Here is a 15,769-nt window from a genome sequence, read left to right as displayed (position 1 = left end):
GCCCACACAAACTTCAGAAATAAAGCATATCTGAGATTTTTACCTAATTCAGCTTGAACTTTTAAAAATGAATGGATACAAGTCAGGCAAAGCTAAAGGTTTGGAAGTCTCTTTGATTTTGATGTAGTATCTGAGCATACAACCTTTTCCTAGTCAATGAGCTGGCTTCTTTCATTAAATGGTACACAATCTGTGTTACTTAAAGCTTTGGTTATAGACTCCATAGTCCCTGCAAAAATTTTCCTCAAATTGTACCTTTTTAATGAGCAAGACAAAAAAATTATTATGTGGGAGTTAATCATTTTAATAATATTAATGAATTTAATTAAAATGTAATTACATCTAAATTTAATTAAATTTGCAGGAAAAAGATCCTAATAGAAACAATAATTTCCAAATAAAGTAAAAATCTGGTTTTGAAAGCACTTATAAAGATCTTCTAAAGTTCCTCTTGGGCTTTTTAAATTTTTTCAGCAAATATATTACCTTTATTCTTACCACTAGTTTTACAATAGTCCTTCTTTCTTCAGACACCAAATATTAACTAGTGTGAGTGCTTACTTAAATGTTAGGAGTATTTTTAACAAACAGGAACTGACAGGACCTTTTCATGCACACCAGAAAACATTCCCTGGGCCATGATACTCAAATGAAAGATAATTATGGAGATTATTTGGTCAGTATTGTCTGTTTCCCAATCTTTCTACTTGCCTCAAAAGATACCATAATTCAATGGAAAGAAGCCATTCATACCATTTAAATGTAACAATAAAATACTTCAAATGCCTTTTAAAAAAAGACTGTTTGAAAATCATGGATTGGTAATTCACTAGGAGTGCATTTTTCAACAGAACATCAAACACAGTAATAGGAATACAGTCCAGACATCAAAATGTGGGTTTTCCAGACTGCACACCTATCTTGTACATCCCTGATGATCACATTGAGACTATAAGTCTAAATACCGGCTATTCTCAAATGTTTTCAATATTTAAATCAGGAGTTAATAATTTACTCCTTTCTAATCAGATTCACATACATCAGTGTACGGGATTAAAAATTATGTAACACTTGAAAATATTTATTAGCTTTCTCCACATGGATCCTTAGCTATTTTGACAAGCAGATAATCAGCACTACTGTGATCAAAACCCAGCCCCCCCCGTTGAGTACATTGATAGCTTTTTCAGAACAGTAACCAAGTTTATAGCTGATAAAAAAGAACTGCTGTACTTAAATTATTGGGAAGTGGGGATTAATCAATCTGACAGTTTTGTTTTCTTCAGTTTCCCATTTTTTCATTTGTCAGGTCATCCTATTTCTTCAGTAAATATTTTTATTACACGAAATACTTTCATCTCTGTAATTAATATGTGTGTATATGTGTGTTTGTGTATGCTTTTTCTCAATCTGTTATTCAATAAAGTTCAGAAATACCTAGCTGATTCAACAACAACCTGAGAAGATATCACATGTAACCATCTCCAACTGAAATAAGAATGTACATCAAATGCTATGGGCCAGGCTTATATTTAAAAGTTGTAAAAGAGAAAGGCTATACTTAGCATGATTACACACAGGGTAAAAGAGAGTGGAACTAATTCTCTGAGTAAGGGACCTAGCATTTGAGAATCATGACAACCTCATTTCAAACAGCAGTTTTAGCTCTCAATCATCATATGGCAAATAATAGAAACTACAGCTGAGATCTTTGTTTTTAAATAGCCCATTGATTTTGAACTGCATCCATCTACAGCACTGTGCTTGAACTATTAACAACAAACCAGGATGGATACCTTCAGTCAAAGCCTGCTTGGTTTTAAATATATTATTGCAAATCAGGGCTGTTAATCAAACATTATTCTATTTATCCCCAGATGTGTTGCCAAAATGATTTGTAAGAGTGAAAAGTATGACATCAAACTTAGAACTGATTTCATTTGATGTTGCAGTTTTTAGGTTCAGGGACCAGTTAAACCATTCCATTCCATTATCTCTGACAACGGATATAAGGAGTCAGGACATTTGTATATGTGTATGTGAGTATATGTATGTATATACATACATATACACACATACACATAAATGGCAGATTAACTCTTTCATAAATGACAGATTAACTCTTTTAGCTTTTAAGAAGTTCTCAGTTTCTGTGGATGTAATTTTTTATACCCTGTCACAAAAACAGATGTCCATATCTTGGCTTATGAATACTAATCAGTTACAACATGTTTGAAAAAGTAGTTGATATGGTGTTGAAAAATCAATTTGCTTTAAAAATAAGAAATATTTAGAAATTAAAGGTATTTATTATAAGGGCCAGCATCATATCTATGGGCTCATAATACCAGTATGTAGCAAGAATACTTATCATGGAATGAAATACAGTGTGATAGGTTGCACAGGTAATGGAGAATATCCAGTTTAGAGCTTAATGTTCTGCTTTGCTAGCACTTTCTTCTCTTACTCCTTTGTGGATAAAAACTAACTGAAGCCACAAATTTGAGCTTCTTAATAGTGGTCAGTGCATAAATTCACATTCATTTAAAGTGATGTCAAATGATTATCTTCTTCAGAAAAGTTTCTTTCTCTCCATGTGTTAGGAGAAAATGTGCATGTATATCACAAAATGTCATTTTGTAACATCCCCTAATATCTGCTAATTTATCAGTGAAAGCATAGGATAGATTTCAAAGAATTGTTTCTTGCAAAACTGGACCAAAGTCAGTGAACACCTTGCTGTTCCACTGAGCCTTCTCTGCTGCTGATTTTCTACTTCCTTGCCACTTGGTAACTATGGGGAAATGAAAGTTTGAAATTGAGACCAGAAAAGGAAGTTGTCTGTGAAGAGCTAGGACTGAATCATTAGGTAGTGAGCTGAAAACACATAGGGTGGATTTGATGATGGACCATGACACCGAGATCATCCTTATCCCAGCACTAAGAACAGGCTGTCAGTACCAGCAGCACTTATGCCACTGAAATCAAAAGCATGGTAACAAAAAGCAATATTTTATAAAGGAATTGATTTGTTAAGCATTTGCTTTCACAACGTTTGCTAATATTGTACATCTCTTTATAAAACAGACCATTCTGCAACATCACTAAAGCCTTACCACATGTATGAAATGGGCATTGATCCAAAAGTAACAATATCAGTTTACAGATGTGATGTACTAAGTACAGCTTTCTATATTAATCACTGTATGTGACTGGTAGCTGTTAAAATTGTCCCATTTCAGCCTAACGTGCAAAATTATTGAAATAGTTTGTAGGATATATTTTAAAACTTAAGATCTTATAGTCAAGGTATTTTTTCTAAGAAAACTATTAAGCCAATCTTGTTTAATAGCAATCTGCTGCCAATTGCTCTTTTCTTCCAAATTTTAAGTCAATATCCAAGCCTTTCACTTAATATTCTCAAATCTACACAGCAAAATCTTTAAAGCATTACCCTGAAATACTAGAAGAGTCTTGCAAAAATCAGCCTATTGGCCAACCATACTTACAGTATGTGTGACCTAGCAATCCACTAGATGGGGGATATCTATTTCTGTGTTTGTTTAAGGTGGAATTCTCAAAATGCGGGGCATGGAAGTAATAGTGGCTTCAATAACAGCAGTCAAATTAAGCCAAGGTCAGGCACGGGTGAAAATGCCATTGTAAAAGCAAGTTTGTTTTCACAATACTTTATCTAGAGCAAGTTTTAAAAAAAATTTTTTGCATATAATTGTAATCCTACATAAGGCAAGTGGGTTCTTGGTCTGAAGTTACTTAGATATATAAGACAACTATGCCCATGGCAGGGTGATAATTATGAGTACACATAAATATTATGACTATTTCAATAGCATTTTTAAAAGATCTGCTCTTAAAAGAGCACTAGTTCATCAATAGTTTCAAAATGAGTGTTTTTCTTATTTATTCATTATCACTATTTGTACTAGTGCATTTCTTCATAGCTGATAATATACAGAATTAAAACATTCATAAAAACAATCTCATATTAAAACAGAATCTGTTGCTGTCCTAATTAAAATCATCTTACTCAAATGCCTTGTGGAAAAAAACTGTCTTCACCAGATCCTTGAAGGACAAAAGGGTGAAGGGGCTGCTACCCCAATTTCTGAATACCTGCAGCATCCTCTCCATACTAGGCCATGCAGAGCTGGCAGATTCTATCTGGAAAAGGTGGTCCTGAAGAGAATAAAGACTGAAGCCATATAAAGCTCTAGTGGTAACCACCAACACTTAAGCATTGGCATAGACATGAGACAGATAACAGCATTGGTTGCTCTAGGATCTTGACTGGGGGAATGTACCCTTCTTAGTCCTACTTGCCCTCTTGGAGGCTTTCAATACCATTGACAATAGTATCCTCCTAAACTGCCTACAAAGGCTGAGGACTGGGGGGCTTCTAGGCAATGTAGTAGAGAAGGAGAAGTTTGCCTGACTGGAGTATTACAAGGGTCAGTCTTTTCCCAGTCATATGAAGGCAGAGGGAGAGATCATCTGATGATTCAAGCAATGATACGATCAATATGCTGATGATAGTAAGTGTTATGCTGCCATCACAGGGATAGTTCAAGTTATTGTTAAGGTTTTTCTAAATCCATGGAGGCTTTGGTATGTGAATGAGATGAAACAGGCTGAAGCTGGATCCTAGGAAGCTGGTCTTACTGTTTATTCCTTGTGGTTTTCTCTCAGCTCTAATGTTTTCTCTTCAATAGGTAGCACTGCGCCTGAGGAAGCAAGTCCATAACTTTGGGGTCCTGCTGGATTCATGACTATTGTTAGAAGGCTAGATGGAGGCCGTGGCCCGGAAACCTTTGTCCAGCTTTAACTGGAATGTCATTTGTGACCCTTCCTGGAGCAGGAGGACATAACCTATTAGCTCTGCATTGGCTACCCAGTAGATTTCTGGATGCAGTTCAAAGTGCTAGTTTTGACTGAGGTATTTGGGTTGACTATGTCCAACCCAGTCTAACCATATTCAACCCATCTAAGGAAATCTTGCTGGGAGAAGCTACTCATGGTACCACACTTGCATCATGGTGACTATGTTATGGAATGGTATCCCTCTAGACGTTAAACTGACCCCTCCTGAGATGGGCAAGACCAAACTCATTCAGAATGCCTGTAGGGAATGACTGTTCACTTTTACTCAGATTTATTTATTTATTTGCTATTATATTATTGGTTTGATCTTGTGTGTACTGTATATTTTCTTATGTGGCTACTTATTGCATTTTAGTATGTTGTTGTAAAACACTATGAATCAAGAAGATTCAACAGCATGTAAATTTCATAAATAAATAAAGCAAATTTTATTTCAAGGGGCATCAATCACAGTTTTCAGCAATTTTTCAGCAGCTTCCTATCTAAAGGGTACAATTGGCAAAACAGTCAAAACTGGATAAATAATTTTCTAGCCACAGCTTCTACTTGGTCTTCTAGCAGGAGCTCTGAGTCCAGCAGAACTTCCAGTTTGTGAATTAGTTCCTAAAGTATAAATGCAACCCCTTCTACAGCAATAGATGGAAACGTGGTTTTTGTACTTGTGATGGAATGTATCTATGAGGAGGAGAGTGATGTGGGAGATCAAGGCTATCAGGAAGGAGGGGGTGCATTCCAGGAGGAGGCAAGAGGCAACACAGTCTGCAGGGAGAGCATAAGAAGAGAAAGAGATTCAGGAGAGCCACTCCCTAGAATCTCACAGGGTATATGCACTAGTTGCTGTAGTATAGATTTAGTTTGGCAAGATTCTGTGTATAAAGTGTAAGCAAATAAAGGAACTGTGCTAGACAGGACTGTTTCATCGTTGTTCTTGGGCTGGGCCTGACAGTACTATGGTAACTTCATCTTGCTGGGATTCTGCTTTATGCCATACAGTTCTTCACAGCTTCCAGGCACTGGGGTAGGATTTCTACTGGATATTCTACTTGGCCTGGGCTAGAGATATACAGCAATATACTGATTGTACCTAACCCCAAACTGATAGATGATCTCCCCTAGTGTTCATATAGATGTTAAACAGGATGAGAAAGAGAGAACCAAGTTCTGGGGTGCCTCACATCAGGACCACACCGGTTGTAATTGATCAGTAAGGAAAGACTGAAGAGCAAATGTAGAACAATCCCTACCTCTCATAGATGGCACCAAAGGATAGCATGATCAATTGACTACCACTGTGAGACCTAACAGGATGAGAAGAATGTAGCACTCCCTTAAGGTCCTGCTACAGAACAATATAGGAATTATTTTGGATCTTTTTATTTTGTATTTATTATTGTAATTTTGTAATTTTAATTGATTTTAATTGTTTTGTAAACCGCCCAGAGTCGTTTAACGAGATGAGCGGTGACAAATTCGATAAATAAATAAACAAACACACAGCCAATGTGGTCTCCATCCCACAACCGGGACTGAAACCTAACTGGAATGAATCCAGATCATCTTTCTCATCCTCTCTAACTGAAGCCCAGCTATCTTCTCAATAAGCTTACTAAAAAATGGTACATTATAGACTGATCAATAGGACAACCAAATGAGGATATGGCTTTTTAGGGAAGGGTGCATGACAACCACCTTTAAGAAGGCAGTAGTATCCTCTCCACCAAAAATGCATTCATCACCTGTACCCATAATGTCATGCCTTCTCTGATTGCACATGTAAGGCAAAGATCTAACTTGCAAGTAACCAAGCTCATATCACAAAATACTCAATCAACTTTCTCATGTGTCACAGGAGTCCCAGGTAGTTTTGCAAGATATTACCTCTGTCATCTCATGAGACTCTGCCCATCCAGCATCCAACTCAGAACAAATCTGAGCAATTTTGTCCTCAAGGCTAGCAGAGTTTCCTGGGGTACCAGTGTCCAGTTCCAGTCCAAGCATGGACCCAGAGATGAGGTTTCAGAAGTGTACTTCATGATGCAAATAATGCAACAAGCAGTGGCAGGTATATGTACAATTGCAAACATACTTCTGCAAAGTTTACAGCAAAAGTGCCTGCAATGAGTCCAACTCCAAGCCACTAGAGAGAAAGTGCTGTTAGGTCATGGTCCAAGATTCAAGGCATTCATGGGAAGGTTGTCAGTTGGTCAGGGGTTTCTTGACATATAAGTTCCAAGCTTTGACTGCACAATGTCCAGTTTGGCTCAGTTGTTTCCAACAGTGCTGGGCTGGGTAGGGCCACTGGCAAGTGGGAACCAATTAAGGCTGAGGCCACTCTTGTCTGGCAAGAAGACACACCAAATACCTCTGTTCTGTTCTCTGGAACACAGGCTGCATACAGGGCCTGGGCAATTGCTCGGGATCAGGAATCTCATCATCTGACTGCCAGTGTAGCTGCTCTGGATGATTGCTGAAGGAGTCAGCCTCAGGTGCTTGATTGCTGGCTGATTCCCAGGGCTGACATTTGACCAACTCAGCCAGAGGAGGCTCTTTGTCATCAGAATTTTCTGAATCTGTTTCATGACAACCAGAACCTCAGAGGGAAAAGGTCACCCTAAGTAATGCTCCTGCTCAGCACTCCACAAATGCAATAAATTTGGAGAAGTATTGATATTTCACTGTCCTTATTACCATAGCATAAGTCTGAACATAAGCTTGCACCCATGTAATTAAAAAATAGTAAAACTTTACATTTTCTACAGTTATTCATATTTCAGCATTGTTGAATTAAAGCAAAATGATAGGGGAATAGCGGTTGAAAATATGATTTTACTGTTGGGAATATCAGTAGCAGGACTCTTTCTATTTCATATCTTCTGATGACTTGCCTGAATGCAAGAAGTTTATGGTTTTCTGGATAGAGCAGTGTGTCATGTATCCTATTTTATAGAAGTCTGTCCTCTGTCTAAAATGGTTTGAAAAGACATCTGTTATCTCATCTAAATTATAATTTAGAAAAAACTTTAAGAGAAACATTCTGGGATATGTAAAAGAAAGCAATCAGAACTCTGAGCAAAACATGAAAGGGAAGGGAAGGGAAGGGAAGGGAAGGGAAGGGAAGGGAAGGGAAGGGAAGGGAAGGGAAGGGAAGGGAGGAAGGAAGGAAGGAAGGAAGGAAGGAAGGAAGGAAGGAAGGAAGGAAGGAAGGAAGGAAGGAAGGAAGGAAGGAAGGAAGGAAGGAAGGAAGGAGAGAGAAAATGCATAGGTTCCTGAAGACACATATAACAGATCACTCCGGTTTTGAATTGGCTAATTTGATATTCCGTCCAAGTATCAATGGTTCCACCAGCACAAGTCTCATGGAAAAGTGAAAGGGGCTTATGTCAGCAGATCAGCTTGAGGCATGCTGGCTTTAATGTTTCATAATGATGTCACAAAACAATAAACCAAGCTAAATGCAGGGAAAATGATTTCAGAATGAAAAAAGAAATGAAAACCAAAGATCCCTGCTTAAGCAATAGAATGTTGATACAGTGTCATCTGAATAAAGGATTTAGAGCACCTTTTGAAGCCTCAACCAACCCAACGAACAAATGACCTTTTGAGATTCTAAGAAGGCAAAGCTGAAATGCTGGCATGTTCTCACCTAAGGTGGACAAAGCCAGTTTATAATCATTTACAATACAATAATTTGGACAGCCATTTCTGGAAAGTGCTTGTAAATTCAAGCTACTTTGAAATGTCTAATGACTGATTTCACTCAGTTAAGCAATAAAGCTGCTTGACGTGACCTCAGGGTCTGATGGGTTAATCTATTCTGACCTTTGCTTTATTCTATAATGATGCTGAAAGATCACTTGAATAATTTACTGTCAGTCAACAATGGCTCTGTATTTCCCCTTTGGCACAGCAGAGGAGTCAAATGTGTCTCAGTGCCAGATTTTCAAAACCATGTGGGATACTCCTAGGACTATTTTCTTCCAGGCAGTGAAATAAAACAAACTGCTTCTTCCACACTCCTCCATCCCAGCTCCCCTCCTCTATTGCTTGCAGTTTAGAATACCAAACAGCCAAAGCAAATTTCTACCATCCAAATAACAATACATTTATAAAAATGTGAAACTCTCAGGGACAAACAAGTGGAAAAAGCTGTGCTTTGTTGTTCTGCTTGTGGGCTTCCAGGAAGTATTCACACATACTGGCATCTACTAACTTCTCACAGAAAAGGAAATATCAAGATGCTGTTATATTTTAAATTGCTTTACTCCAGTAGGGAAAGAATAAATTGCTTGGTTTTTTAAAGATTCATTGATAATTCTGTCAATCAAACAGCAGAAGTAATTCCTACTGACCCCCAGACATATAATTCAGGTGCATAGCATAGAAATTCTGGATGTGAGTCAGGAAACCTAGTATTAGTATTACACCTTTCTTCCAGAAGTTCAAAGGAGCTTACAAAGGGGTCTTCTTTCATTGTATCTCCACAATAAAAACTCTGTGAGGTTAGCTGAGCTGAAAGCAAGTTACCCAATGACTTTCCATGGCTGAGAATAGACTTAAATCTAGATCTTCCTAGTCCTAGACCAATACTAAACCTATGCCATGCTTGGTAATTGCTAATATTGCTAACCAGATACCATCCATGACTTCCAAAATTAGCTGTCTGAGATGGCTGTCTCACCTTACTACTGATTTTTTTTTCTTAATCCAGTTTATTATCCAAGAGTCCAAAAGATACAGGAAAAACTGGTTTTCCCATTATTTTTTTCATTTTTCCCCATATGTCTTCACACCTCTATATAAAATCAATCCAATTTAAGGCAGCACTAGACCAGACCTTTCTAAAAATCAACTGCTAATGTGTCAGATAATATTCAGAAACATTCCCTTCAACATTACAGAAAAAAAAAAAAAAACCCCTTGGATCTAGCAGGTCAAAGGATGAGTGAGAATTTCATTGGGTTCATGTTTTTTTTTTTTTTTTAATAAAAGTACATCCTTAAAGAACCTAAGATTCAAATAATTAAAATGTGGGGAAAAGTGAAGCTGACAGATTTGTGTGTCTCAGGCAAGTACTGGCTACTTTAAGATAACCTCTGTAGCAACTATTGATATTTACAGTAATTTCAAAGAAGAATTGCAACACTGATATAGACATAAGCATGGAGATGTACACTATATTGGGGGAAAATGACCAACTATAGCTCTCTTTAGTAAGTTTATATGATTAGCTTATAAAATATAAAACCTGTTACTTAGGAATAGTAGGTAGCTCTCCTCAAACTACAGCAACATCTATTCACTGTGCATACAGTAATTAATGATAGAAGACATCTTATTCCATGTTTTTTGTAGAACATAGTACCAGCCCCACAAAATAGAAACCTATGGAAGTTTAATAATGGCAGGAGATTGATTATATGCCATCAAGTCAATGTTAACTCTTAGTGACAACATAGCTAGGCCTTCAGCACAATGATCTCTTGCCAACATGGGTCTTCAGATATTCCATAATGCAACCATTGCCATTATAATCAAGCCTATCCACCTTGCTGCTGGTCAGCCTCCTCTTCTCTTTCCTTCCACGTTTTCAAGTATTATGGACTTCTCAGGGGAACTGTATCTTGACATCATATGTCCAAAATATGATAATTTGAGCCTGGTCATTTTTCCCTTGAGATAGAACTCTGGATTGATTCATTTGTTTGTTTTCTTGGCTATGGCTGTCCATAATATTCTCAGGAGTCTTCTCCAACATCAAAGTTCAAAAGCATCAATGCCCTTCCTATCCTGCTTCTTCAAACTCCAACTTTCACTTCCATAGACTGTGACAAGGAAATATTGTCTGCACAATACTGACTTTTGTAGGTACAGACATATCACGGCATCTGAATATTTTTTCCAACTGTTACCCTTGGTAGTCTGCAAGATATTTCTTGACTGGTGGTTTCTTTACTGTTGATAGTCGATCAAAAAAGCAGAAACTACCCACCACTTCAACATTTTTATTGTTAGTTCTAAGCCTGGTTGCTGTACTTATTGTCACTAATTTGCTATTTTTTATATTTAATCTTAGTCCCATTTTATCACTGTGCTTCTTTATTTTATTACTAGAGCTTCCAGAATATTTGCTTTTCACCTAAGAGAGTAGTTGCACTACTCCCCCAATTTTCCCCTCAGTTTTAAAACCATGCTACTACTCCCCTCATTTTCCCCTTAGTTTTAAAACCATGTGTATCTTCTTCCAGTACAGCCTCCTCAACATATATTCAGCATATACTGTAGGTTGAATAAATAAGGACAGAATATCCAGCCTTGTCCCACTCCTTTGCTAACCTGATATAGACTGTGACTCCCTGTCTTATATATAGGTTTATCTTGAGGACAATGAGATGTTCTGGGAATCCCATTTTCCTAAGAACATTCCACAGTCTGATATATTCCATACAATGAAAGACCTTTCTTTAGTCAATGAAGCACATATTGACATATTTGTGATATTGTTAGGCTTTCTCAATTATCCAGCATGCATTGGCAGTAATGTTCCTTGTTCTCTGGCCTTTTCTAAAAGATGAGCATCTGGCATCTCCAGTTCCATGTAGGGCTCTAATCTGTGTTGCATTATTTTGCTAGCATGTGAAATTAAGGATATTGTGCAGAGTTTGCACACTCTCTTGTCTCTTTGATATTGGTGTGTAGACTAACCTCTTCCAATTTGTTGGCCACTGTGTTGTTCTCCAGATTTGTTGGCATAGCTTGCTTAGAATCTTTACTGATTCTTCTTCTGTTGCCTGTCATATTTCTGCATATATTTCATCAGCTCCTGTAGCCTTCTGACTTGGTAATGACCAGAGTACTGATCTAATGTCATCCGTTAGTACTAGAGGTTCTTGTAAATATGGAATATATTATAAGGTATCTGGAATATTGACATCTCTACTGTATAGTATTTCAGTATACTCTTCCATCTTCATCTGATATATTTGAGTCAGTTACTGTCTGTGCATTGCTGTCCTTTAGCATATTGATTCAAGGTTGAATAATTCTTCTAAGTTCAAAGATCTTTTAGAAGACTTTCCTTGTTTTTTTCATGTCTGTTTCCATCTTTGATACCTTGACAAATGTTGCTGTAATATTACTTCTTGTCTCTCCTAACAGCTCTCTGAAATTATCAAGTTCCTTCCTGAGTTCATTGTCTTTCTTGGCTTTGGCTCTTCTTCTCTTTTTAAATTTCTACCATACAACATCCAGTTTGCCTTCTTCTGCTCTTGGTCTTTGGCAGCCACTTTTCACGTTCATCCTTAACAGTTTCCTTGTCTTCATTCTGCAGTACCTCTAGTTCCCTATCAATGAAGTTCAGGACTTCAAAGTGATTCCTGAAGTTCTTCTGAAAATAGTGGATATAGGCTCAAGATTACATTGTGGTAACTGGTTAGCTTTCTTCTTCCACTTTAGCTCAACTTGAAACTTGCATATGATCAGTTCATGATCTGTTCCACAGACAACCCCTGGCCATATCTTTGTTTTATAAATGAGCTTTTGCACCTTCTTGTATTAATAATGTAGTCAGTTTGATTTATTTTACTCCCTCTGGTGATGTCCATGTATGAAGGCATCTTTTTGTTTGTCTGTATTAGCAATGAAGAAATCATTGGATTGGCAGAAACTGATAAATTGTCTTCCTACATTTTCCTCCTTACTATTTCTGACTTTGGCATTCCAGGCTTCAGCCATAAGCAGCACATCTTGTTCACAAGTTCTGTTAATTTCAGATTAAACTTGACCAGAAACCTTATCAACCACCTCTTCTTCTGGATCAGTGGTTGAAGCAGAAATTTGAATAATTATCATATTAAAGGGTTGCCTGCAAAATCTAATCGATATTATTCAATTATCAACAGCATTGTACATATGTATTATCCTAGTCATATCCTTCCTCACTATGAAAACAATGCCATTCCATCTTTGGTTTTCATGTCCTGAATAGTAAACAATATGTTTTTTGGATTGAAAGTGTCCAGTTCCAGTCCAGTTCACTGATGCCTAAAATGTCAGTATGTAGATGATTCACTTCATCTTTCACTGTGTTGAATTTTCCCAGGTTCATGCTTCTTATGTGCCATCTTCCTTCTATGATTCTGTCTTTGCAACTTTGGGTTTTCTTTTCCTGCATGGCAACATCAGTAACCAGGCATAATGAAGATTTTAATCTAGTACTATTATCTGTTCTTCCTCAGTATCGTGCTGAGTGCCATCCTATCTGAAAGGCCCATCATCCAGCACTATATTATCCATCATTTTATATAGATCTACCTATGTGGTTTCCTTAGTAAAAAACAAGAGTGTTTACCATTGCCTTCTCCCACGGAGTATGAAATGATGACTTTGCCATTATCACTCAAGTGAACATCTACTTCCAACATCTTCCTACATTGCTGCTGCCCAGTATAGAAGCCTGCTTGCTTTAGCTGGCAGCTAGAATGACCTTCATACCTTGGGTGACCGTGTGAGAATATATAGTCTTGACATACACTCCCAGCATTTTTCACTTATCCCTCCAGGAACTTCCCCTTGCCACAGTAAGGCAGCATAGCAGGATTGGGGGCATGGAGGGCACGATACAGCTCTATAAACTCCAGTAATATAACTTTTAAAACTTTTTTTTTTAAGTTCTTCATCAGAGGACTCCTTTAATCATTAAATAAAAATTGCACTTGAATGTAATGCTTTTCATCAAACTATGATGCTGAAAGCATAAAAACTATAGGTGACAAGTATTGCCTTACCCACTCCTGAAACCACAGTTCTACATATACTACATATCACAATAATTAAACAGAACCTATATGTTCAGAAGTGCATCTCTGATTAATGGGGACTGATGACAAACAATATTAGAGAACTGTTTCTTTTACATCCTGTTTTTAAGTTTCCACTCTGATACTATTCCAGAAGTCTTTAAAAACCTGGCTGTTCTCCCAGGCCTTGGGAAATGGTGGTTGTGGAGCCTCTGTTGTGTTTTTGTAATATATGTAGCATATTTTGTCCAGACAGTCATGATCTCTTCTGTTCTTTTTATTTATTCCCTTAAAGAGTAAACCACCCATAGTCACTTTGGAGTCAGGCACCAAATAAATCTGACCAATCATGTTGGAAGTAGCGATATAGCAAACATGATCTTATAAATATTTATATAAATGGAAAAGTTTCATCATAATGTTGTCAATGTTCCTACCTTGAAAAGCTGTAATGTGACCAACAATCATATACTTCAGTTCAAAATTTAGAGTCTGGATGTTCTCTATCCTCTCTCTTCGAACAGCTGCTTGATAATTTTCTTCCATTTTCTTAGTGCAACATGTTGGTGATCTGTGTTGGCAAATCTGTAAGCTGGAATCTGTAGCAACAACAACAAAAAAAGGCAATTGTAAAAATGCCTTTAGTACACCAGTAAAGATCAACAACATTTCTTACAGGCAAAGTAATGTTGTGTCATTTAAAGAATAAAGTGTTCAGACTCTCTGCACTGCTCAAGCACTGAATATCTGAATACAGTTTCATTGATCTCTGTATGTGCTGAAATGAGTCTCTAAACTTTCTGGTTTTTTGGGAAAGTATTTGAAGGTACATGAGTTGAGGTACAGAACTGTATGTGTGTGTGGCTTTCTTACCCCTGTTTGAGTGACACAACCATCATAATGCAGCCAAGTTGTGCTAGTAATCGCAACTTGTTCATAAATATATGGGGTACCTCTGTTCATTGGAAGTCTTAGTTCAGTAGCTGTATTTTAATCTGTAGTACCATATCTTGCCAAATTATGCTGATATGTAATATATAGTGGGGATCTAACAGGAAATCTTACAAACTTTATCCAAAGCAAAACATCAGGTTCTTTTTCATACATATTCCGTAGGCTAAATCACTGGCTTTGACATATATGGTTTGTTATAGAACCTTAAATCCATATGGTAGACACTGAAGTAAACAAAGCAGTATTATTGAATACTATAAAACAGACTATGTAACCTTTCTTCATCTCAAGACTGTATATCATGAAGACATGGAATTTCTGCAGGTGTTGCTACCTATGCATCTCACACTGGGTTTGATGAAAATATTTATCTTCAGGAAAACTATTAATCATTACAGGAAAAACAGAAGAAATGGTGACACAGAGACCTTAGCAGCAGTTGGCGGCTAAGATTCCTTGCCCCATTAATTTCTTGGACAAACACATAGAAGGTTAAAGAGAATACAGTATCTGCAGACCAGGGCCAAAAGACAGTAAAAAGATTGCTCATAAATAGAATGGCACAAATCTTTTGCAGGCCAAAAAAACCCATACAAAACAAAGAGTATTTAAAGACAAGGCATAAAGCAAGCCACATTCTCACTATAATGTCTCAAACTCACCATGAGCATTATACTGTGAGTTTGGAAACTTCAGTTCTTCAGTACTAGTTTTAGGAGAGAGTATTTCCCTACCAAAGTCCAGTATAAGCTTTTTGTACTCAGCTAGTCTTGCTGTTGAAAATGAGCATTGTCACAAAATTAGAGATGGGCAGCCATATACATTTAATAAATAAATAAATAAAATACCTAAATGAGCAATAACTTGAAAAAGAGCACAATTCACACTATGACATTTAATGCATAGCATACTGTAGGTAGAATCTACTGTAGGTAGAATAGATGCACAGGGAAAGGGGGTGAGGAAAGGAGAAAAATCCAGACAGTAGAATAACTGAATGACACATTGCATATTACCACTCAGAGGAGTGCATACCAGATTTCAAGCTGCGGGTACATCTGCACACCAGCTTCCCAAGCTGCTGGGTCAATGCATTCAATGACCCACCTTTCTGCAGATGC

General features: G+C 37.2%; 1 protein-coding gene across 2 annotated transcripts in view; it reads right to left on the bottom strand.

Annotated features, from left to right (window-relative positions):
- LOC103053686 (glypican-5) overlaps positions 1-15,769 on the bottom strand; it is a 403,447-nt gene that overhangs the window by 342,313 nt on the left and 45,365 nt on the right. For both annotated transcript variants that reach the window (XM_088131929.1, XM_088131930.1), the window contains exon 2: positions 14,132-14,293. In XM_088131929.1, the coding sequence (XP_087988055.1) occupies positions 14,132-14,293 (162 nt within the window). The remainder of the gene's footprint in view (positions 1-14,131; positions 14,294-15,769) is intronic.

The sequence above is a fragment of the Python bivittatus genome, unplaced genomic scaffold (genome assembly GCF_059951505.1).
Source record: "Python bivittatus isolate LINGU-HERP-01145 unplaced genomic scaffold, Pbiv_v1 ctg000980_np1212, whole genome shotgun sequence".
Taxonomy (NCBI): domain Eukaryota; kingdom Metazoa; phylum Chordata; class Lepidosauria; order Squamata; family Pythonidae; genus Python; species Python bivittatus.
The sequence above is the reverse complement of the archived record's forward strand: the minus strand, read 5'-3'. Positions and strand labels throughout refer to the sequence as shown.